General features: G+C 50.5%; 1 protein-coding gene across 1 annotated transcript in view; it reads right to left on the bottom strand.

Annotated features, from left to right (window-relative positions):
- The window catches only part of SLC24A3 (solute carrier family 24 member 3), a 527286-nt gene that overhangs the window by 42680 nt on the left and 459130 nt on the right, over positions 1-25476 (bottom strand). Inside the window, exons 7-8 of the mRNA XM_002710947.6 lie at positions 18129-18203; positions 3186-3211 (exon numbers count right to left, since the gene is read on the bottom strand). Of these exons, the coding sequence (XP_002710993.3) occupies positions 3186-3211; positions 18129-18203 (101 nt within the window). The remainder of the gene's footprint in view (positions 1-3185; positions 3212-18128; positions 18204-25476) is intronic.

Raw genomic sequence — 25476 nt, 5'->3', positions numbered from 1 at the left:
TCTTCTGGTCTCCCCGGTTTCTCCTTCTCCATCTCTGCTGCCTCCTCCACTTCCTCAGTTCGACCTCTGATTATTGGACCCTCTTGTGTTTGTACCTAGAGTTTCTCGTCTGGTGACCCCATCCTGATCTACTGCTATAAATGCCATACACATAATCATGACACCCAATTTACACATGCAGGCCACACCTCCCTCCAGCTGCCGTCTCATACATCTGACTTTGTAAAAGTTCTTTTTATTGGAAAGGAAAAGGGAGGATGTGAGAGGGAGGAGAGAGACAGAGAGAAGGGGGGGAGAGAAGGAGAGAGAGAGAGAGAGAACTCTTATTCACTGGGTCACCCCTTCAAAAGGCCACGATGGCCAGGGTTGAGCCAGGGCCAGAGCCAGGAGCTGGAAATACAACCCAGGTGTGCCACATAGATGCAGGAACCCAATTACTTGAGCTGTCACCATTGCCTCCCAGGTTCTGCGTTCCCATGAAGCTGAAATGGGGAGGTGAAGCCAGCAATTGTATTGTGCACACCTGGAGAATTTGCTATGTGAGACAAACAAAGCCCTATTGCTTTAATCCACTGTAACCAGATTTTCTATTACCTGCTACTAAACGCATTGCTGGCTGACTGCTGATGGCCACTTCTTGGTTGAAGGCGACATTCTAGAACACTGTATTAGCAATGGTGAAGGAACCTAACGGGGCCGGACAGGGACATCTTGTCCTTGTGTATTTGTATTTGACAAAACTCTTTCCTCTAAAGAGTATCTGACTGCCAAAATAAACACAATTGAAACAAGTCTCATTTTGAGGGTTAGGGTGAGTTGATTGTTTGCCTTGAAGTTGGTAGAACATGCTAGAACATTCTAGAACAAGGAATGGACTTCACTGGCTGTGCTATGATTAGAATGCTTCCACTGCACAGATTGAGGAACCTGACTTTAAGCAGAGCAATCAGCCCCTGGACAAACCTTTGCAGCAAAATAAATACTGTGGTTGGCTTGGTGAAAAAGTGTAAGTGAATGACCAAACATGTGTGAAAAGTTAGCACATTTTGCATTCACTGATGAGAAGCTGAAATCTCTAGAAGTCTCAAAGCAGTTAAAGGCCAGTGGCACACACTGAATTCCTCAGCCTCCCTCATCTGAGAACAACTCTCCATCAGCTTCTCTGTGTAATAACAATTGTACCACCACAGCACAATCTGGCAGCAATGTTCTGGTGGCACAAAAGCCCCCAGTCCACTCTCCCCTGGGGGCTACAGCTCACCAGGACCCCAACATCCCCCAGGCTAGAGCGAGACACATCCGGGACTTGCAACTCACTGATGCCCCTCTGGTCCCTTCCTCCTAACTTTACCAGTGGGAGCCCTGGTTGTCAAGCCAAGGGCTCTGATAACCGTTCCCTTACAGAGTCTGGACCCCTCAGCTGCAGGCCAGGGTGCTACCAAGGTCGGGGGGTTGGGTCACCCAACATTACAGGAAAAAGCCCGTGGGGGGCAGAGGAGGTACTTTCCCCTTGTGGAATATTCAAAAAGATCTTTGGAGGAGGGCATGTCCTGGGACCAACTCATGTGACACTTGCTTTCTCTCCTCCTGCTGGGGTTCCCATGCAGCAACACCATGGAGATGGGAAGAGAGCACTTCCCCTAACACTCCCAGCAGAGCAGAGCCTTCCGGAACATTCTCCTGCAAAGCGCAGCAGAGTGACTTCTGCCATCATGTGATCCTACTGCCCTAGTCTCCAGGGCAGCACCATTGGCAAAGAGCAGGCAACGCTGAGCCATAGTTCAGCACCTACTATTTGCTAAGCCAGGGCAGTAACCTTGCAAACGAGGCCATCAGTTGGCCGGAAGTTGCTTCTGGAAGTTTTCTTGTGTTTGCTTCATCCCCAAGGACATGGGGGTGGAAGAACTGTACTCTGTTTGGGGATCACCTCTAGAGCAATCTCACAGGCTGCCCTGAGAGAGAGAGAGAGAGAGAGAGAGAGAGAGAGAGAGAGCCCATACCTGCTGGTTCACTATCCTATTCCCCAAATGCCTGCAACAGCCAGGACTGGGCCAAGGCCAAAGGCAGGACCTGGGAACTCAACCCAGGTCTCCCACGTGGGTGGCAGGAGCCGTTACTTGAGCCATCCCTGCTGCCTTCCAGGGTCTGCATTAGGAGGAAACTGGAGTCGGGTATCAAACCCAGGTCCTCTAATAGGGTGCAGCATCTTCACGGATGTCTTCACCCTGGGTTAAATGCCTGCCCTGAGATAGCCATCCTGATGGACCATCTCCCAGCCTTCCCTCCTCTCTTGCACACACAGAGGCAGACTTGGCAAAAGCATCCTAGAGCCATATGCAAAATTCATCATCGATAAAACAGGTTCCCCAACACCCCCAAAGTTCAGAAATCATAGGGATGCCCCTCCCCCATCCAGGGCTGGAACCAAGGATTCACATCTGGCTGCCAATGGAGGTGGGTGGACTTTCTACTTCCTTTTCTAGCTCATTCCTAGCTTTAAGGAATGCCATGGAAACTCTGGACCCACAGACCTACACCTATTCCTAAGATGCTATTACACTGTACTTCTCCATATCAAATATATTTGCAGAAATATAACAAGAATAAACAAAATTTGACTTGTGTAGCACCTATCTTAAAAAAGAGGGTGTGGACAATTGGCCTAAGTGCAAATGTATTTCTATATATTTAATTGGAGCAAAATCCTGTTGGTCAAAAAAAAAAAAAATCACAGATGTTTCAGAGCTGTAAACTTTATTTGACTGGCAGGCCCACATTCAATGGGTTAAATGTCATCCAAGTGCTTGGATCCTGAGTCCTAAGATATACACAATATTTGGAATTTAGATGAAATTTGCAAAGATGCATCAAATCTTAACACTGGCCTGAATGGGGAAAGGCATGGCTGAGTCCCAACTGATAACCTGGACAATAAAGACCTCCAAAAATGCAAGAATCAGAAATGCAGCCTCCATCCGTCACCTCTGCAGCCCAGAGAAAGGGGCCCTGCTCCACAGAAGCTAACTGAACTTCTTGGCTGAAGTGGACAGAGGTTGCCAAAAAAATGCTAGCCACTCCATATTCCCACCACACTGCCCCCTTTCCTAGACCTTCACTCCCAACTGCCATCTAGAAGGTTCAATTCAACATGAGAACGGGAATGTAGGGAAAAACAAGGTACTCACCAGGAGACTTTTTCATCGTAAATGAACTGTGAAAAAGAAAAAAAAAAAAAAACAAAAGAAAACGTTAGACCCACACATGCACCCCCATGCTTTAAGCCTGCACACTGTTCATTCTTGTGGCTGGCACGAGACTGGGCTGGCCTGGAGCCGGAGGTGCCGGTGGGGAGACTTCCTCTGCACCTGTTGAACCCTCGGCCAGTGTGGGTAGACACGGGAGGTGTCATTGGCAGGTAGGAGTGGGCACGTGTGCAGGGGACCAGCATCACAGAGCGACAGGGAGAGTGACCACCCTGCTTTGCAAAGGCAGGGTCACTGCAGAGCCTGAAGCTGGGTAGCCTCTAGACTTCTTTTTGCCAGCTCATTCCTGGAAAGTTCTAGAAGGGGATGTAGGTGCTCAGTGGATGCTTCTACACAGGAGACCTGTTGCCACCTGTGGGATTTCTGCACATCTCCAGGCAGTGTGCAACAAACACCCCACAGTTTTTTTTTTTAAAAGATTCATTCATTCATTTGAAAATCAGAAATATATATATACACACATATATATAGAGAGTATATATACTCTATATATATGCATTTCTGATTCTTGCATGTATATATATATGTATATATATATATTCTTGCATGTATATATATGTATATATATATACATGCAAGAATCAGAAATGCATATATATATGTATATATATACATATATACATATATATATATATATATAGAGAGAGAGAGAGAGAGAGAGATCTTCCAACTGCTGGTGCACTCTCCAGATGGCTACAACAGCCAGGGATGGGCAAGGTTGAAGTCAGGAGCCAAGAGCTTCATCTGGCTCTCCCATGTGAGTGCAGGGGGCCCAAACACCTGGACTATCTTCTACTGTTTTTCCCAGGCCATTAGCAGGGAGCTGGATTGGAAGTGGAGCAACTGGGACTTGAACCGGTGCCCATAAGAGATGCTGGCACCGCAGGTGATGGCTTTATCCCCAATGCCACAGCGCCGGTCCCTGCCCTCACAGCTGTTATACAAGAACAGAGACTTCTGGGAAGTGAATTATCTTCTTAGAGCTGACTTATTTGTATGCTCCCTTAAAAGAATTTTGTTCAAAGGAAAACTCACATGGCAACCAGAAGTGGAGTTTCAGCGGCCCTTGTCATTGCACAAGGAGATTGGCCTGGAAAAGTAAAGGCAGATCCTGGCTGGACCAGGTCGGCTGCCCACACCCTGGGCCACAGGCCTGGCTTCTTATCAAGGAAGGGGATAGTGAGGCCGGGAAGCAGCAAAAGGCACGCACGTGCCCTGGTGAGCGTTCTCTCCTGATCAGTTAGGACCGAGAGAATACAAGGAGAATACATGGTTTACTTAAGCCGTCATCTGCAGAGCACCTTATGGGAAAGGGACTGATGCATATGGGGAATGCATATTTCGATGCACATGGGGAAACTGGCTCACAGAGAACATAAGGAACTTTCTGGGGGTTGCTTAGTTTGTTGTGGAATTGGATCCCACATGGAGCCCCAGTTCTTAATTTCATTTAAAAAAATGTTAAAAAATAATTTAGAGACAGAGAGTGAGAATGAGAGCTCTCCTACCCCCTGATTCATCCTCCAAACATATGCAAAGCCTGGGACTGGGGAGCTAGGAGCCAAGGACTCAATCTAGGTTTCCAATGTGGGAAGCAGGAGCCCAGTTGCTTGCGCCATCACTGCTGCCCCTCCAGGGTTGGTATCAGCAGGAGCTGGGGTCAGGAGTCAGAGCCAGGACTTGAACCCAGGTGCTCCAGTGTGGGTCGTGGGGGTCTTAACTGCTAGGGCAACGCCCACCCCTGCTTGGCTATGTTTCCCGGGACACAACGATGCGCCAGGTGACATGCTGTTGAACCCAGGAGAGCACAGTGACCCTTTATTCCTGGAAGGAGCTTTTTCCTTTGTGCCCCAGCCTGGCTGGGTGGCTTTCTCTCTGGAGACACACAGGACACTGTGTGCGTCTCAGGTGTCGTGACGGGGATGGCCAATGCAGCCACCACCAGGGCACAGCTCCCATGGCACCAGGAGCCTCTCTCCAGCTACCTTGCAAGTCCAAAGGCAAGGAAGAGTGAGGAGCCATGGTTATCTGTCCTGGTGCATCACGGGAAATGGATCCTAGCTTCCCCTTTTTCCTTAGACTCATCCCTGTGATCAGCTTTGACAAGCCGTCATTTGGATAACAACGCCAAAAACTAGGTCGAGCAGAGAATGAAAGAACCAAAGGAAGCACTCCCCTACTCTGGGCTGGCTGGGATGGAGTCCTTTTCCCGGAAGGCATTCACAGCTGTTTTGCATAATCACTAGTTTTTCAAGAAGATTTTTTTTTTCTCTCAAGAAATCAGGGAACAGACTACATGATTTTAAGATGGGAGGCATTTTCTATTAATTGAAGTTAATTCAGTAGGAGCTTTAGCAGTGGGCTGGAACAATCAATTCACGGCCACTTAAGAGGATACCAGCTCCTGGGGAAGAGTTTATTAGGCCAGGCCAATGTGATTTTCCTGTATCAGCGAAGGCCGCTAATACGGTGTCGTGTGAAAGCAGCTTTAGTTCTGTGTGATCTCCTCTCAGACGGGCACACAGGGCCTGCACAGAGCCTCTGGGAATTCTCTCACCTCGGGAGAAAGTTATCTTCCATTCTAGAAGTGAGCCCTGGTATGAAAACAGCTTCAACCCTTGATTCACTTCAACAATCACAGCCAAGAACAACAGGAGAAGGGGCCCCGTTGACCAAAGACCCTCGAACCAAGGGCAGAAGTTACTGGGAACACAGCCGGAGAAATAACGGGCAACCTTGGATGAGGCTGGACAAGATGAGCCATCAGAGACACAGCAGCCGGAGCCTGATGCCCTGGGAGGCTGGGACACTTGGGGCAGGCAGGTGATCCTGTTGCAAGACCTGATGGATGGCAGAGAGCTGGGAACATCCACGTGATGGATGGAGCTTTTGGTCTCTCTACCTGGCATGAGGACGCTCCATCAGGCACACTGCAGCGGAGGAGGAGAGAAGGGGCCCAGAGGGGGCAGGAAGAAGCCCACGTAGCACCAGAGCCCCTAATTTCCCCATGGCTCCTGAGCACACATGGTTCAGTTTCTAAGAGGACTGTGCTGGAGAAATGTGAGGGTCAGGACAGAGCCATAGACTGGATGAAGGGCCAGCAATCAGGGCCGTCCGGAGATCCATGTGGGAACAAGCTCGGCTGCGCACAGTGCTGCCTCCAAGCACTGGGCGGAGTTACTTGGAGGAGGGTGAGCAGGTGGGCGCCCCTTTGGTACAGGCGCAGAGCTTCCCTTCTGGAGGGTACCCCGCTGGGCTCTCCAGGGAGCGTCAGAGCCACCCTGTGGGAAATTCTTGGGAACAGGCACAGGCATGGCTCTCCCTTGGGTTGTTGATGGCTGGCGGGGGTGACGACTTCTCAGTCTTTATAGAGTGCATTGGATTTGAGAGCTAAGACAGGGGTTGCATATCCCCCTGTTATGTTCATCCTCCAGCTGTGAGCAAAGTCAAAATGACGTACCCCACCTCTCACAGTGTAGAAGAAAATCTGAAATTCTTTAACGCTCCCTTCTCCTAACCAAGGACCCACGGCCCCAGTTCCACAGAGTCGCCACTAGGTGGTGCGCACATTCCAGCCCTCCGTCCAAGCCACCTCTGCAAGGTGGTGGAGTGGAAGTGCAGCCAGCCAGTCCAAGTGCATTTTCACAGCTCCGTTAGGTCTCCTGGAAGGAGCGGACGCACCTCCGGGCAGATGACTCCTAATGAAGGAACCTGCAGCCAATCCACGCATGGCACGGGCAAGGTGGGGTCCCACGACGGTGCCTGCTGGTCGCACGTTGGAGGGAACAAGTCATCTGTGTGGACATTGGTTCTGTGGTGACCATGATGTGGACGTGTACAGCCTTCTGAAGTGAACTTTCCTCAGCTAGGTTTTTTTTTTTTTTTTTTTTTTTTTTTTTGACAGGCAGAGTGGACAGTGAGAGAGAGAGACAGAGAGAAAGGTCTTCCTTTGCCGTTGGTTCACCCTCCAATGGCCGCCGCGGCCAGCGCGCTGCGGCCGGCGCACCGCGCTGATCCGATGGCAGGAGCCAGGAGCCAGGTGCTTTTCCTGGTCTCCCATGGGGTGCAGGGCCCAAGCACCTGGGCCATCCTCCACTGCACTCCCTGGCCACAGCAGAGGGCTGGCCTGGAAGAGGGGCAACCGGGACAGAATCCGGCGCCCCGACCGGGACTAGAACCCGGTGTGCCGGCGCCGCTAGGTGGAGGATTAGCCTAGTGAGCCGCGGCGCCGGCCCTCAGCTAGGTTTTGAAAAGCGTTAATGCCCTGGCCTGCAGTGTCAGCATCCCTATGGGCGCCAGTTCGAGACCCGGCTGCTCCACTTCCAATCCAGCTTTCTGGTATAGCTTGGGAACGCAATAGAGGATGGCCCAAGTCTTGGGGTAGGCAGCGCCTCTCCTTGGACTCTGCTGGTTGTGTTTGGGACCAGGCACTGGGACCACCTGCGGGAGGTGCTAAGGGACACCCAGGGCCCCAGCTTCCAGGGCTGGTCAGAGGAGGGGGGAGGGCCTGTCTTCTGACTCACATGTGAGTCACTCAAAGCTACCTGCGGCTCTGCCCTTTGGTTTCTAAGTGTTGTGCAGCTGGGCCAGGCGTGAGCAAACAGGAAGGAATTTCACAAAAAGCCCTAATTTCCTGCAGGCTTCAGAGGAACCGCTGGTTGCCATGGAAACAGGCTTGTCAGTCCTGGCGTCTGTTCTGAGTCCTCCTTCCAGGCGAAAGCCAGGCTTACATCAGGCAGGTGAACCTGCCGTGGAAGAGCTCCCCAGGGACCGGCACACTCCAGATGGGGAGGACAGCGCAGGGGTTGCCCTGGCATGGCGGACAGGAGGGGATGGGCTGTGAGCAGGTGGCCATGTGTGTCAGTCCCAGGTTTGCCTGGTAACCGTGAGACAGGGCGGCGGCCATGCTGCAGCTAAGATTTCACTGCCTGTTTCCTAATCATTGTCATTGTCACACTGTGATGCAGTGAGGATCGCAGCAGGAAATTGACACCGTCATTTTCTTTCGAGAGGCTGAAACTTTGAGAATCTTCTTTCCCTGGCCATGAATGGCTCCAGCCCCCTGTGGACCTCATCTGCATTGGGAGCCCTTGCTTCTTCAGCTCTGGGAGCTGGGGTGCAGATGGCTTCGATAAGGCCATGCCCACTTCATCTGTGGATAGGAATTCGGTGGAATTCTGGCTGTTATGTGCAAGGGACGTGGTCCTTCCATGAGGGTAAATGGGAATTCCTACCGCAGGATGTTTAGGCGGTGGACTGCATGGTATCAGTCATTGCAGGAGGGCACAAAATAAAGATGACCTAGAGAGGCCGGGGTTGACCAGAGCTGGGCACATCCTCTTGATACGTGTTTTAAAAAAGATTGAGAGAGGAGCCAGTGCTGTGGTGTAGCAAGTAAAGCCGCCACCTGCGGTGTCGGCATCCCATATGGGCGCTGGTTCGAGTCCTAGCTGCTCCACTTCTGATCCAGTTCTCTGCTATGGCCTGGGAAAGCAGTGGAGGATGGCCCAAGTCCTTGGGCCCCTGCACCTGTGTGGGAGACCCGGAAGAAGCTCCTGGCTCCTGGCTTCAGATCAGCGCAGCTCCAGCTGTTGCGGCCATCTGGGGAGTGAACCAGTGGATGGAAGACCTCTCTCTCTGTCTCTCCTTCTCTCTCTGTGTAACTCTGCCTTTCAAATAAATAAAAAAAACCTCTTAAAGAGAGAAAAGGGAGAGAGAGAGAGAGTCAGAGAGAGAGAGAGACAGAGACAGAGAGATAGAGAGTTGACTTTGCACCTCCTGGTTCACTCCCCAAATGCCTGCAGCAGCCAGGGCTGGACCAGGCTGAAGCCAAGAGCTAGGAACTCCATCCAATTCTCCCACATGGGTGGCCGGAACCCAAGTACTAGGGCCATCATTCAGTGCACCCCCTCCACCCCGGTGCATTAGCAAGGAGTTGGACTTGAAGTACAGAATAGCCTGGACTTGAACCAGGCATTCTCATATGGGATGCAGGTATCCCAAGTTGCGGCTTAAGCCACTGCACATCGCCTGCCCTTCCTCTCTCTACGTGTGCTCAAGGCAGCCTATGGGGAAGCAGAAGGGATAGGACAATGAATTGAGGATGCAGGAGATGAGGCTGGTTGAACCCAAAGCCTCTGCTGGACAGTGCAAAAACAAAACACAGAACCACATACACCTCCAAGTTGAGTTTCTTGGCAAAGACAGGAAGCTTCTGTGTGTGAGCTGCCTTCTCCCGTTCACCTAGCTGACTTCCCTGTTCAAGGAGAAAGCTCCACGGGGACCCCGGCACCCGGGTCTTCCCAGCATCACTTCAAGCAGGTCCTACCTGCTGTCATGGCGAGGATTTCAGAGCAGGTGAGCATCGTACGACCACAGTCAATGTGGTTAAGGACTTTGAGGAGCTGGTGCTGTGGCGTAGTAAGTAAAACCTCTGCCTGTGCTGTTGGCATCTCATATGGATGCCAGTTTAAGAGTTCTGGTTGCTCCACTTTCCATCTAGCTCCCTGCTCATGTCCTGGGAGGGCAGCAAAAGATGGTATTTAAAAGTGCTTAGGTCCCTCTACCCACGTGGGAGCCCTGGCTTCGGATCAGCCCAGCTCTGGCTGTTGTGGCCACTTGGGGAGTGAACCAGCAGATAGAAGACCTGTCTCTCCCTCTCTCTCTCTGTACCTCTGCCTCTCAAATAAATAAATAAATAAATATAAAAAAAGAACCTTGAGATTATGTTACAGTCATTCCGGTGAGGATCTTCTAGTAAGCATAGTATGTCTGCTTGGCTAGGAGGAGAGCTGAAATGTAATGGAGTGAGGTCAAGGTCTCTAAGCTGCAGTGAGATGGAGTTCACTGCCAGTGAGGGGAGGAGCGCTGAGCCACAGCCGAAGGCCATGCAGGCCAGCTAGGACATGGAGGGCGGCCATCAACACGACTTCTCACATTGCCCCTTTCCCACTGAAAGGGCAAGGCAAGGGGATTTCTGGAGTATTTATGGTTATTTCTATCTTTTTAAAAAAATTATTTATTTGAAAGGCAGAGTTAGGCCGGCGCCATGGCTCAATAGGCTAATCCTCCGCCTAGCGGCGCTGGCTCACCGGGTTCTAGTCCCGGTCGGGGCGCTGGATTCTGTCCCGGTTGCCCCTCTTCCAGGCCAGCTCTCTGCTGTGGCCTGGGAGTGCAGTGGAGGATGGCCCAAGTCCTTGGGCCCTGAACCCTCATGGGAGACCAGGAAAAGCACCTGGCTCCTGGCTTCGGATCAGCGTGATGCGCCGGCCACAGCGCGCCAGCTGCTGAGGCCATTGGAGGGTGAACCAACGGTAAAAGGAAGACCTTTCTCTCTGTCTCTCTCTCTCACTGTCCACTCTGCCTGTCAAAAAAAAAAAAAAAAAAAGAAAGGCAGAGTTAAAGAGAGGCACAGAGAGAGGGGGAGGGGAGGAAGAGAGAGAGAGAGAGCAGAGAGAGAAAAGAGAGGTGTTTTCCATCCACTGGTTCATTCCCAAGAGAGCTGTAACGGCTGGAGCTGTGCCTATCTGAAGCCAGGAGCTTCTTCCAGATTTCCTAAGCAGGTGCAGGGGCCCAAACACTTAGACCATTTCCCACTGCCTTCCCAGGCCATAGCAGAGCTGTATCTTTAAAAACCTTTTTTTTTTTTTTCCATTTATTTGAAAGCCAAAGAGAGAGAGAAGACACACACACACACACACACACACACACTTTTCTCATTGCTGGTTCACTCTCCAAATGCCTGTAAGAGCCAGCACTGGGCCAGGCTGAAGCCAGGAACCTAGAACTCAATGAAAGTCTTCTACGCGGGTGCAGGAACCCAGGACTTGAGCCATCACTGCTGCCTCCCAGGGTGCACATCATCAGGAGGGTGAGATTGGATGCAGAGGTGGAAGGCAAACCCAGGCACTCTGGTAGGAGTACTTGTCTTAGCCAATGATTTCTAGGAGGGAGAAGATGGAGCAATTCCCTCTGTCTAAAAATAAGACTACAAAATAAGTGAAGCAAACACACTTGCCCAGCAGGGGTTCCCGGGCAGGTAGGACGGTGAGTTTAAAGACTGCAGGAGGCAGACTTTACGGGATGCAAACACTGAGTTCTGTATTGTGGCAGCACAGTTGTGCAACCTTCAAAGTTGTGCGACCTTAGAAATTGTGCGATCTTAGACACCTGCTGAGGCACCACAGGTCAGTGACTTTGAGATATCACTTGACCTTGGGAGCCGCAGTTTTGCCATCTTTGGCTGGGACACAGACAGTTGGTAACTTGCTTAGTCATGCATATGAGACCAGGAAGTCTTTATCAGTAGAACCAAATGTAGTCCTCAGCCCTGTTAAGTACCCAGTCAATGCTTGTGACAAGTTACACGTGTCTGAAGGTTGATTACCACGAGAATGTAGGTACGTTTTCTATGGAAGGATGTGCTGACGGAACCGCGTGCTATGGTAGCCACTAGCCATCTATGTCTATATAAACGAACCTTCATCAAAGTTAATTAATTTAGCTTAATATATGGATATATTACATTAAATATTATCTGACTAATCAGTGGTTAGTGGCTGCCCTATTGGACTACTTCCCTCTTTGCGGGAATTCTCTTGGAAGCATGGACCATCTCCAGCAGGGAGCTGGGAGCTGAGCTGTTCCTCCTCCTTCCCACGGAATCCCTTCAACTGGGGGGCGTTGTCATGGAGCCTTCCAGACAAGGGAAGAAGAGCATCAGTTCAGAGGAACCCCACTGCTGTGCCTGTGCTCGGGCTGCCCCAAGGACCCAGCCCAGATGGGGCCACTTGCTGACCTGGTCCATCTACAGGGAAGCTGCCCCTGAGCCGGCCTGTTGGGAACACCTGTCCCATGGGCCTCCCCCCACCTCTGGGTGCTCACTGTCCCTGTTCTCAGTTCTCAAGCAGAGCTGATGCATGAAAATAAAGCATTCTTCTTAGGGCAGCTGTTAAACAATGTAACGGATATAATGAGTCATTTACATTTACGCACATTCTGTGATGACATACATTACAGTAACATTTCAATTCAAGAATTTGACATCCAGCCAGTATCTGGGAGGCTTGAGATGCCCACAGTCCCAGTGCTCACAGCGGGAGAATCCGTGTAGGCCTGACGCTTGGAGGGGGTGTGCTAGTGGACACCGCAGGACGCTTAGAGGCGTGTGCAGGTGGATACCCCCAGGACGGCACTGCCAAGCTCCATGAACACTGCCAGGACTTCAAAGGGGACCTTCTCTTGCAGAGAGAGAGAGAGGGGAGTCACTGGGGGAGCCTCCTGGGGAATGTCCAGTGTGCATGTCACCAGGTCTAGAGCAGGTGCTGTGGTACAGTGGGTTAAGCCTCTGCCTGCAGGGTGTTGGTTCAAGTCCTGGCCGCTCCACTGCCCATCCAGCTCCCTGCTAAGGCACCTGGGAAAGCAGCAGAGGATGGCCCAAGTGTTTGGGCCCCTGCACCCACATGGGAAGACCCAGAACAAGCTCCTGGCTTCAGATCGGCCCAGCTACAGCCGTTGTGGCCATTTGGGGAGTGAACCAGTCCCATGGGCTGTCTCTCCCCTCTCTCTCTCTACTCTGCCTTTCAAATAAATAAATAAATAAATAAATAAATAAATAAATAAAATCTTTGAAAGGAAAGAAAAAAGAACAAGAAGAACACCAGGTCCGAGGGGAACGCTTGCCTGGGGACAGGGAAGTGGCACACGTCAATGCTTTCCAACTTTATCACTGCTTAGACAATGACGTGCTCTTCACATCCTCTGCTTCCTGCACTACACGCACAGAGTAGGAAGCAGCACAAACATCAGGCGAAACCCTGAAGGCCAGCCTCAGTGCACGCACGGCTCTCGCTCCGTGTGTCTGTTCGTGTCCCACCTGCACCTGCTCACGTTCCTGCAGTTCCAGATCCTAGGTGGTAATGACCTTGTGAGCCCTCTCCGGGGCTGCCCCTGAGCTCTGGGCTCAGCTTCCCTGGAGGAGTCACCTTGCCTGCTCTCTTTTTTTAATCAAAGGATTAATTTATTTGAAATCAGAGTGACAAAAAGAGGGAGGGAGAGAGAGAGGGAGAGGGAGAGGGTATGTTCCATCTGTTGGTTCACTTCCCAGCCCCAGCTGAAGCCAGGAACCTGGAACTCCATCTAGGTCTTCCATGTGGGTGGCAGCGGCCCAAGCACTTGGGCCATCTTCCACCACCTCCCCAGGTGCATTAGCAGGGAGCTGGATTGGAAGGGGAGCAGCCGGGACTCCAGCCAGGGCTCAGATAGGAGATGCTGACATCGCAGGCGGTGGCTTAACCCACTGCACCATGGTGCTGGCCCAGCCTTTCCTGCTGAGGGGACCTGCAGGCCCCAGGGTTTGTCCTGGCTCCTCTGTGTGAAGCTGAAGGGCCTCTTGCCAGGGCTGGTCCCACTTAATGTGTCTTGCCCTGTGCGGGGAAGAGCTAGCTCTTTATTGTACGACGCTATGGGGCTGGGAGTTACGCCTTCTGAACATTTCAGAACCATGTAACAGGGAGAACATTTAAAAAAAAACCCTAATAGTCAAATAAATTGTTTGGAGAGGTTGGTAATGATTTTGCGGGCAGGAGGAAGGGCTTTTAATTCAGGGAATTTTAAGCACCACCGCGGAATCCTACAGACAAGCTTAGATGACGTAAGAAAAGGCAGGAGAGAAATGATTTTGTTACCAAGAGATCAGGGGGAAAGATAGAAAAAAGGGGAGGGAAAATCTTGCGTGTGTGCAGGCTGCAGCCTGCGCTGGGGGCTGCGGAACAGGTCTGGGGACACGGAGAAAGCTGCTACTTGCTCAAGTGCTGTGCTCCTCACGGTCGCTTTTAGTCGGTTGCGAAAAGGGACCCGGAGGATCCGGACAGGGTTTCACAGAGTCACTGATCCACTGCGCCTCCCGGTGGTCAGAAGCCCAGAGGGACCCGGCTGCTTATGCCACCAGCTGTGTCTTTCCTGCATGCTCAGAGATGGACTCCAGATGTTCCCAGTGCTACGCCACGGAGCGACACCCCAGGGAAACGGCTTCCAGCCACACTGATGGCCGCATTTCTGAGAGCAGAGTCAGCTGCAGGCGGGGACAGATGCTGCTGACCGTGTAGCCTCTGGACCCTTCCCTGGAGCCTGTGGGAGATAATCTCTGGATTCTGCCTTTGGAGTAAGCACGCTGGGGGTTTCCGATGTATACACTGAAGGTGGAGGAACATCAGTGAAAGTAAAAGGAACCCGGACTTGACCTAAAGACTCAGATCTTATCTCTCCCGTCTCTTCTTAGTAGTGGAGGGAAGGTCATTTGCCTTCAAATTCACAAAACTCTATTCCTGATAACTGGTCCATAACATAAGGTCTGGATCTTTAGGGAATGGTTAAGAGTCATTATGAGGCCAGCGCTGTGGCACAGCAGGTTATAGCCCTGGCCTGCAGTGCCGGCATCCCATATGGGCATTGGTTCAAATACTGGCTGCTCCACTTCTGATTCAGCTCTGACCCGGGAAAGCAGTAGAAAATGGCCCAAGTGCTTGGGCTCTTGCACCCATGTGGGAGAATGGGAAGAAGCTCCTGTCTCCTGGCTTTGGATCAGCTCAGCTCTGGCCATTGCAGTCATTTGGGGAGTGAACCAGTGGATGGAAGACCTCTCTCTCTTTCTGTCTTTACCTCTCTTTGTAACTCTGACTTTCAAATAAATAAAATAAATCTTAAAAAAAAGTCATTGCTTTCGCAGTTTGCTGCTGTCTGGAGGAAATTCAGAGCTGCCAGGGGCACTTGCATGTTGAGTCCACCCAGAGACACACCACACCCCAAAGGTCCAGGCTCAGGTGGTGTGCCACCTGGGAGACCTCTCTTTCCCTCTTCGTACCTCAGCGGCAACTACTGCAGTCATTTTATCTCGGACATGGCCAGACAAATGGAAGGGCAGAAGACAAGTCATCTCACACATGGTCCAGGAGGTGTCTGCACTGAAATAGATCCAGAAACCCACACTGGCAATGCTGCTGAGGGGAGTGGGCACGGCTGAGCCCGTTCCCCGGGAGAGCTCGGCCAGCCCTGTCCTGTGTCATCACCTTGTCTGCCCAAGCACAGAATCGCTTTCTGGAAGTCAGCATAGCAGACAGTGGTGGTCATTTGGCCTGTCCCCTACCCCTGATTCTCAAACACAGTCATTTTCAAAATCTCGTGTGGGCAGAATGTTCACAAACAGCAGGGGTTCACACACCACATTGCAGCAAGAGAGAGAGTTCCAGAAATCTGGGCTGAGGTTCAGAAAAGAGCAGGGAGGGTTCAGGTGATCAGAACTCTGCTCAGGTCATAACCAGGCAGGAGAACCTGGATTTCATGTGTGTCCCGAGCAGGAGTTTACAAGTTCAAGGAGGTCTCAAGTTCAAATTCAGGTCTCAGGCTTCTAAGCTATTAATGGCTCCTGAAGAGAGAGGGGAGTGGTGGTCCAGTCCCCTTCCTGTTTTAATTTTGGGGCTCTAGGGGACAAGGTGAAGAGCACATACAACTCAAATTTGGGGTCCACACTGACCTCCTAGAGAACCTTGGGATGATTTGTAAACCCGAAATTTCCAACATCAGGAACTGCTGGTCCTGGAGGTACAAGCTGATGTCTCACATTAGTTTATCTCATGGTCATGGAGAGCCATGGTCAGATCATCTCCAGGAAAGTGCTCTGTGGAACAGGTGAGCAGACCCCTTAGTGGCTCTGTTCCCAGTTTGTAGGTAAGAAAATTGAGGTCCAGAGGGATTCGTTTCTCCAAAGCCCCTGGAGCTGGTTCACGTCATTACAGGGGCTGACAGAATCTTTCGACGTATCATCTGCAACAGCCAGTGGTACAGTTCTCGGCCAGGCCAAAGGCTTGAGCACCAGAAAGCCAAGGGTGCAAGTCCCAGGCCAAGTCCACGTCCAGAGTCCCAAGATCCAAACGCCCTTATGTGCGAGGTCAGGAGAAGACGGATGGCCAGGTGCAAGCAGGAAGAGCAAATCCACCTTCCTGGATATTTTTTTTTCTTATATGTGGGCCCTCAATGGATTGGACGATGCCCACCCACAGTGGTGGGAGCCAGCACCTTTTCCCCATCCACCAATAAAATGCCATCTTATGGTAACACTCTCCAGACAATCCACCTGCTATCAGGCATCCCTTCTTCTGGGTGAGTGGGCACATGAAATTAACCTTCCCAGAGGAACAGCATCTGGAGTCAGATGGCCCAACTCCCATTCCCAAGTTCCTTCATTTGCCATCCTCTCTTCCCAGATGGCTCATCCTGGTGAGTTAAAGGGGCTGGGCTTCCCCCCACTGGCAGGTGAAACAGGGCTGCTGATCACAGCTCCACGCGGGTACGGCATTCACAGTCGTCCCTAGTGGAGACTTGATGGCTGTGAGGACCGACTGGGCAGAAGGGGAGGGGAGTGGGTGCTGCTGCACTTGCCGCACCTGCTGCATCTGTTTAAGCCAGCACTGCAGAAACCCTCGCAAAGTGAGCTAGGGAGAGACACACTGGGGAGACAGTTTTTTTTTTTTTTTGACAGGCAGAGTGGACAGTGAGAGAGAGAGAAAGGTCTTCCTTTTTTTTTTTGCCGTTGGTTCACCCTCCAATGGCCGCCGTGGCCAGCGCACTGTGGCCGGCGCACCGCGCTGATCCGAAGCCAGGAGCCAGGTGCTTCTCCTGGTCTCCCATGGGGTGCAGGGCCCAAGCACTTGGGCCATCCTCCACTGCACTCCCGGGCCACAGCAGAGAGCTGGCCTGGAAGGGGGGCAACCGGGACAGAATCCGGCGCCCTGACCGGGACTAGAACCTGGTGTGCCGGCGCCGCTAGGTGGAGGATTAGCCTATTGAGCCGCGGCGCCGGCCTGAGACCATTCTAAGATGGAAATCCACAGGACCACTGAGCTGAGTGAGCAGAACAGGGGTGGGGGAAGGGCTGACTTAGTATCATGTCTAGGTTGGTGGCTGGGAGGTCAATGGGAGCCTGACGTGTCAGGAGACACGTGACAAGTTTAGTTGGAGACACGTTGGGTCTGGGCCATAAAAATGTCCAGGAGAGGACCTTAGGGAGATGCCACTACTAGGAACCCAGACACAAAGGCAGTCACAGGTGTTGTGGGACCAAGTGAGCATCCTGGGAACGTACAGGGTGAGAAGGAGAGAAGTCAAAAAGCTGTGGAAGGCAAGGCCATTGCCTGCAGTGCCAACATCCCATATGGGCACCGGTTTGAGTCCAGGATGCTCCACTTCCAATTCAGCTCTCTGCTTGGCCTGAGAAAGCAGTAGAAGATGGCCCAAGTCCTTGGGCCCCTGCACCCACGTGGGAGAGCCGGAAGAAGCTCCTAGCTCCTGGCTTTGGATTGGCTCAGCTCCAGCCATTGCGGCCAGTTGGGGAGTGAACCAGTGGATGGAAGCCCCCTCGATCTCTCTCGATATCTCTCTCTCTCTCTCTCTCTCTCTCTCTCTCTCTCTCTCTCTCTCCCTGCCTCTCCTTCTCTCTCTGTGTAACTCTGACTTTCAAATAAATAAATACATCTTTAAAAAGAAGAGTTCCAAAGCTGGGGACGGGTGAGGGGAGCCACAGCAGAGGCATGGGGGACATGAGAAGGACCAGTGAGGAGGATTACAGAGGAACAAAGGGGACGCTCAGGTACCCACATAACCCAATCCCAAACGCTTGTTCTGGGCACCCAACCACCAGTGAGGCTGGGTTCTGGGGTGATTCGAGAAGGCTGCATCCACGCATGGACTTGCACTCACTCCTCGGCCACCAGCGCTGCCCTGGAGCAAGCTGCATGCAGAGGAGCCACCCGTTGCGCCCCCTCTTGGTGCTGAGAAGTATAGCAAGGGGCGGAAATGGTAAGAGCAACTCACCACGATGAGCGCGACCACAGACAGCGTGTAGTAGATGGAGTCTCTCAGCAGGCACCAGGAGGAAAGAGCCACAACCTATAGGGCAAGGAGACAGAGACAACAAGGAACAGGAAATCAGTCAACGCCAAAGAGATGGCGTGGCTCCTGCCAGCACCACCCCCAGAAACACAGATTCAGGCTTATAGCTCCCGTCCAGGTGGTTCAATCCACCTGCCAATCAACAGAAATGTATTGAAGATCTTGAGGAGTGTGTCTCCATCCTCCAAATGTCAGACACCAAGATGGGATGAAACCTGCAAGTATTTGGTTTTTGGGAAATGGCTGGTGATGGAAAACAGAGAGGGAGCCAGGGAGCGGGGAGCACCGGCCACTGCCTGTGACTGGGGTCTGACCTTGGCTAAGGAGACAGAGAAGGCTGCCTGCAGGCCTGGGGACACTTGGTGGCAAGTCCCGCCAGAGGCATCTCTTGTCTCCCAGGAATGGGCCTGGTGGCAAGGATGGGAGATGCAAACTCCACCGGTGCTTTCCCTGGTGACTCCAACATCTGTTGTAGCCTGCACTCCCCATGGGCAGTGAGCAGCCCCAAGGGGCAGCTGCTACCCTTCAGAGCTGTGGACATCTCCCTTGCACAGCTTCCTCCGGCCCCCTCCCCTAAGTCTGCCATGCATCTGGCTTCACTGTCCTCACTGGCCCTGGTCTAATCAGCATTTTTTTGAAGGCTAGTTTACATACTGATCTGGCCAATGTGTCCTTTTATCAGTTGGGAGGGGCTGGTTCTGCTGAGGCCAGGCTGAGGCCAAGGAAGCCGTGGCCCACAGGAGAAGGAGGCCAGGCTGGGGCTGGGCAGAGGAGCTGGGGATGGGCAGGAAGTTGTGGCCGCCAGGGTGAGACCCTTGTCCTGGAGGGAGGTTGTTCCTCCCTGCCTAGTCCTTTAGAGTTTCTTTCTGAGGCCTGCTTATTTGGGTTTTCTGGGTTCACAGTTGGGTGTGTGGGGGATCCTGGATCGTCACACCCTAGGTGAGCATCAGCCACCCCTGAGGACACAGGACACTACGTGGCACCTATGCCCTCAGCCAAGTACGTGAACAAGGACACAGCAAGGGCCTGCACTCTGAGCACCCAGCGGCAGGCACACATTACACCGAAGACACCAGGTGCCCAGGGCTGGAGCTCGGCTGTCTTCTGTGCCCATCCGTTCCCCACCTGCTGTGCCATCGACAAAGACAGATCAGGCAAAGTCAAACCAGAGAAGACTTTGTGGATTCGAATAACCTTGAAGCCATGACTTAAATAGAACTATAAATGAATAATGAGGCCAGAGTCTCCTTCCGTTAACACATGCTTCCCCTGGTTCCATGCAAGGCTGTTGCTGATTTTTTTGCCTTATAAGGTTTGGTGTTCGCAGGTCTAAGTCACAGACAGATTATACTGCAAAAATCACTCGGGGACAAACAGAAAGTATTCTTCATCCTTATATCACCGTGTCCTTGTGCTGTGGACTCTGAGAACCCGTGACTATCAGTCACCATGTATGGGCTACCTTAAACTGGGCTCAGCTGTTCATCTCCCTTCAGTCTTGACTATGTGTTCAATTTTTGATAATCAGGAAGATGGACTGAAAACAGGTGGCACATATCAATTCAGAATTTCTTTAACAGATCACTTGGGTTCTTAATGAACCACGGCAGAGGAACAGATGTCATGAGCTCTCCTCTTTCCTGTAACACACAGTAGATCATAGTAAAGGAATTAAGAAAGATGATAGGAAACCACAAAGCAGAAAGCAGCGGAAGAGCTGCCCGCAGCAACCTCATTTTGCAAGTTGGCGAGCAGAAGGAGAACTGGTCACCCAGTTGGCAGTGGGGGAAGTTCTAGAAGTGGGGTAAAGATGGCCTGATGGCGGGACCAGTTTTAGAAGTCTGTTAAGAATTTAATCTCTGATCCTTCTGCGCCATTACCAGTAGCTCAGTTATGTTCATCCCTCACCTTAAGACAAACAACAGACCCAGCATTGAGGAACAGACATTCCAGAAACAGAGAGAGCAGAGTGGAGGAAATCATCAAATCAGAGGTTCAGGACTTCAGCAGTTTTTGCAGAGTCAAAGGGCTCTCTGAGTGTCTGATGCAACGGACACAAGAAGATGCACACAAGACACATATCTGCAAACTTCCACAATGAGAAGATCCTAAAACTACCTGAGTGAGGGGCTGGTGCTGTGGTGTAGCGGGTAAGACCACTGCCTGCAGTGCCGGCATCCCATTTGGGCACTGGTTCCAGTCCCAGCTACTCTTCTTCTGATCTAGCTCCCTGCTATGGCCTGGGAAAGCAGTAGAAGATGGCCCAAGTCCTTGGGACCCTGCACCTGTGTGGAAAACCTGGAAGAAGCTCCTGGCTCCTGGCTTCGGATCGGCAAAGCTCTGGCTGTTGTGGCCATCTGGGGAGTGAACCAGTGGATGGAAGACCTCTTTCTCTGTCTCTGCCTCTCTGTAACTCTGCCTTTCAAATAACTAAATCAATCTTAAAAAAAAAAAGCACCTGAGTGGTTAAACAGCTTCATATACAAAGGTTCAAAACCAGAATGACACTTTATTTCCCAAAAAGATACTGGAAGCTAGAAGAGAAGGGGTAATACCTTTCAAAGTTAGAAGAAGAAAAATGGCTTAAACCAGATTTCTATGTCCAAACAAGTTATTTAGTGAGAAATGAATAAAAATAAAAGTTTATATATTATTATTTTTTATTTGACAGATAGAGTTAGTGAGAGAGACAGAGAGAAAGGTCTTCCTTCCATTGGTTCACCCCCCAAATGGCCGCTACAGCTGGAGCTATGCTGATGTGAAGACAGGAGCCAGGTGCTTCCTCCCAGTCTCCCATGCGGGTGCAAGGGCCCAAGCACTTGGGCCATCCTCCACTGCCCTCCTGGGCCACAGCAGAGAGCTGGACTGGAAGAGGAGCAGCCGAGACTAGAACCTGGTGCCCATATGGGATGCTGGCGCCGCAGCTGGAGGATTAACCAAGTGAGCCATGGTGCCAGCCCAAAATAAAAGTTTAGTTTCAAAAATTTTACATATTATATAGCTTTTTAAGAATTTTTAATCACGTTTTCACAGATTCAATGTGCTTTGCAGATACGATTCTACGAACATAGTGATAATCCCTTCCTCCTTCCCTCTCTCCACTTGCTGAATAAGAAGTTCAAAAAGTAAAAAGCAGAAAGACCCCAGTTTAGTGGGAATATAGACAACATACACAGCCTTTCTGAAAAAGCTACCGGAGGATGTACTCCATTAAAATAAAGGAGTAAACCATTTGTTCCATACAATTAGGTTGCAATAAACTATACTAGCTAACAGTCTGAATCTATAATAATTAAAGGAAATTTCCAGAATGACGGTGAAGGGATATTCTAAAAGGAAGGTGAAAAGACAGTCCAAAATGAAACATCTGCAGCAGGCTTAGAGGGTAATCTGGCTAGACTGGAGCAGGTCAGAACTCTCCAGATGAATATTCCAATAGGAGAAAGTTGATGTAATACCTGAAAATTGTAAACATAAAGAGGAGAGGTATGAGGACAGCATATAGAAAACTAAACAAACAACAACATGAAAAGACAAGTATAGACCACAGGGGAAACAGGATTGTGCCCCTAAGAAGATGAGTCAGTATGTGTCAATGGTTTAGCCATGACGAGTGCCACATAGTCTAAATAAACTAAGTGTTGTCTAGCCAACTTGTGACTCTTTGGGAAAAGGCTGGGGCCCCTCTCGAGTGGCTAAGAGAAATCTAAACATTCCTCTCCCACTCGGTGAGGTCAATGCACAATGGTTGTTACTGAAACATCTAGCAGGAGCTGGATCAAAAGTATAGCATCCAAGACTCAAACAGGCACCCATATGGGAGGCTGGCATTGAAGGTGGTGGCTTAACCCCCAGGCATGTTATTTACATATAGGGAACAAATCTCAGGAACGGTCAAATTAGTGGATAGTTGTTGCCTCAGAAGAGTGAGAAATTGGTGCCAGTGGGACTGGAAGGTGACTGTTTTTCATATTAAAGCATCTAGAACTGGTTGCATCTTTGAATTCTTTTTTTTAAAGATTTATTTATTTACTTGAGGCAGAGTTACAGAGACAGACAGACAGACAGACACACACAAGTCTTCCATCTGATGGTTCACTCCCCAGATGGCTGCAATGGTCAGAGCTGAGCTGATCTGAAGCCAGGAGCCAGGAGCTTCCTCTGGGTCTCCTACATGGGCCAGAAGCCCAAGGACTTGGGCCATCTTCTACAGCTTTCCCAGGCCATTAGCAGGGAGCTGGGTTGGAAGTGAAGCAGCCGGGACTCGAACCAGCACCCATATGGGATGCTGGTGCTGCATGTGGAGGCTTAACCTATTACAACACAGCGCCGGCCCCAAGTTCTGATATATTTCTAACTTCAATAAAAATGTAAAACACGGAAGTACAGTGCAAATGATTCACTTAGATTTACCACAGTAAGACATACACCTTTCACTTGGCGTAGATGCCAAGCTTGGATAGATACTGATATCTTCTCTTTTTGTACAAACAGAATAGTTTCCAATGTCTGGGCTGTCAAAATGTCAGCCTTAGCACAACTAATTTTTTAAAAAAATAAAAGTGATAAGCCAGAGCACATATAAGAATGAGTCAGGCCAGAGAATACTTTCTTTCCATACTCTAGAAGGAATTAAAGAAAGGCATACTTCCAAACCATTGGTAACTTTGTGCGATTTATAATGAAACGGTGATTGGGAACTCATGTCCACTTCTACCTTGCCACTCTGACACCACTGCTGGCCACAATAGCAAATCTTCATCTACATTCTCTGCAAATAAGGGGCATTAGAAAGGTTATCGTGTTGAGTCCTCACAGCAACCTAACAGGGTTAAGCTTTGTTCTCCTTTGAGAGCAATTCAGGCCCAGCAAAGTGGAGAGCCTGAACTAAGAGCCCACAGTGAGCCTCGGGGAAGAGCTGGGATTTGAACTCAGGAAGCCTGGCTCAAAACCTCGTCCTCCCCAAACTCTGTTACAGGGCCTTCCTGAGGCTAGGACCAAAAACAGACAGTGGTCTGTGACTGCCTCCCAAGGGGGTTTCTTTTCTCCATTATTTGAGCCATTGGGGCAGGTGTCTGAAAGATCATAGCCAAGGAAGGGGATAGTTGAAAGGTGAAAGACAAAAGAGTAGTGGCCACAGCTAAAGTTACATACTAAACTTCCTCAAAGAGCTGCAGCTCCAGGGGCCAGCGTTGTGGCATAGTGGGTTAACGCCCTGGCCTGAAGTGCCAATACCCCATATGGGCACCGGTTCGAGACCCGGCTGCTCCACTTCCAATCCAGCTCTCTGCTATGGCCTGGGAAAGCAGTAGAAGATGGCCCAAGTCCTTGGGCCCCTGTACCCACGTTGGAGACCTGGAGGAAGCTCCTGGCTCCTGGCTTTGGACTGGTGCAGCTCCGGCCGTTGCAGCCAATTGGGAAGTGAACCATCTGATGGAAGACCTCTTTCTCTCTCTCTGCCTCTCCTCTCTCTGTGTAACTCTGACTTTCAAATAAATAAATATATCTTTTTTAAAAAATGATTTAAAAGAGCTGCAGCTCCAGCAATCAAATAAGGAAGGAGTTCCCAGGTGGATTATAGATATGGATAAAGCTGTGGTATGGATATAGTTAGGTACAGATACACACTAGGAGGGAGTCAGCTGAATGCAGGATGAAGCTACTTGTCCTTTAAGCTGTTTGCTTCTAGAAGTAAAACACCACACAGCACATTGTTTGGGGGATTGAATGCTCCACTCTCCAGGAACGTGAATACACCACTGATCCTATGGGAACTCTGGTTCTCAGCGAAGGACTGCTTGTCTCTAGGCAGAGACTGAGACATCTGACTCAGCTCCGATGGTATTTCCTGACAGAGGGGCACACGTTAGCATCTCTGCCTCCACTGGCAAGTGTCACCCAGCCCAGAGCTGGTCTATGAGAAGACGGCTTGTCTTCTGCAGCTCTTTGCAAAATGACTGCAAGCAAGAAAGACAGGCTCCTCTGGTCCAGAGACCAGAATAGGGACCTGGGAAGAAAGCAACAGAGAGTAATTCTGCCCCTGACCCCAACGATCAATAACACAGAGGGTACAGGTTTCAAAAGGCCATGCGCCAGCAAACTCCGCCATAAATTCTGCCTGCCCAGGGCTCTACGTTTCCTGTGTAGCTCTAGGAATCCCTCCCAGCTGGAATTTCACCTTGATATTTCAATTTCTATTTCTGGCGTGCTTTTCACACATCCCCTGTTGCATGTGCAGCATTGGCTCCCTTCTTATAATTCCATTTAGTTGCAGAGTGGTGTCATGCAAAAAATTAGGAAAAACAAATCACACTTCCAGAGCAGAGGAAAACACATTCTTTGCTCTTTGGCTCTTTTTAGGAGGTTAAAAGTAATTGTTTAGGAAAGAATGACAGATTTTCTGCACATTGATCTGTATTTTAAATCCACGTGGATGACTTATTATATGACAGTATATGCATGGGATATATGGACATACATACTGTTGGTATGTGCATTATGTAAAATAATATTTATGACAACTCTTGATGAAGAGCAGAATTTACCATGGCAGGAACGTTTTAAATGGCACAAATACCCTCAATTTTAGAGTACTTTCTTCTTGTTTTAAAATAAAAACTACTGAAGCAGACAAAACACTGTAATAGTTTTACAACACAAAATTGCTAACGTCTGAGAGAAATGTCGTTATTTCACACAAATCTCACAGAAGAGGGATTTGAAAAATCATAACGTGGGTTGTGTTCCAAGCTTGGCAGCCATTTGTCATCTCAGGGAAAACAGCCACATGGTTTGGAGCTGGGATGGGGCTTTGGGGTGCATCTGAAACAATCTGGGGGCAACAAGGGGCTCCAAAGCTCAGATGGGCAAGGGTGCGACGTGGGCTTGGTCTCCCCACGGGGAGGTCTTGGGGCTGCCATCTGTTCTGTCATTCAAGTATACTTTTAGAATAAAAACTCCATGCTGGGAAAAATCACTCAAGTACAAATGACTTCAGCCTTCCAGAAATTCTCTGTCCAAAGTGCAGAGTGAAAATTGGGTCATGTAAGAAAGATAGCTTAGGGGTTAAGACACCATGACCCTCACCTGAGCACTTGGCTTGCTGCCCAGTTCCCCTCCTGACCCCAGCTTCCTGCTAGTGCAGACCCTGGGAGGCACCAGTGATGGCTCAAGTGATGGGGTTCCCACCACCCACGTGGGACACTTAGCTCTGTGGCCCACTGGGGAGTGAACCAGTGGGTAGGAGCTCCTCTCTCTGTATCTCGAATAA

Source organism: Oryctolagus cuniculus, chromosome 11 (genome assembly GCF_051225735.1).
Source record: "Oryctolagus cuniculus isolate XC-2025 breed Fujian yellow rabbit chromosome 11, ASM5122573v1, whole genome shotgun sequence".
NCBI lineage: Eukaryota > Metazoa > Chordata > Mammalia > Lagomorpha > Leporidae > Oryctolagus > Oryctolagus cuniculus.
The sequence above is the reverse complement of the archived record's forward strand: the minus strand, read 5'-3'. Positions and strand labels throughout refer to the sequence as shown.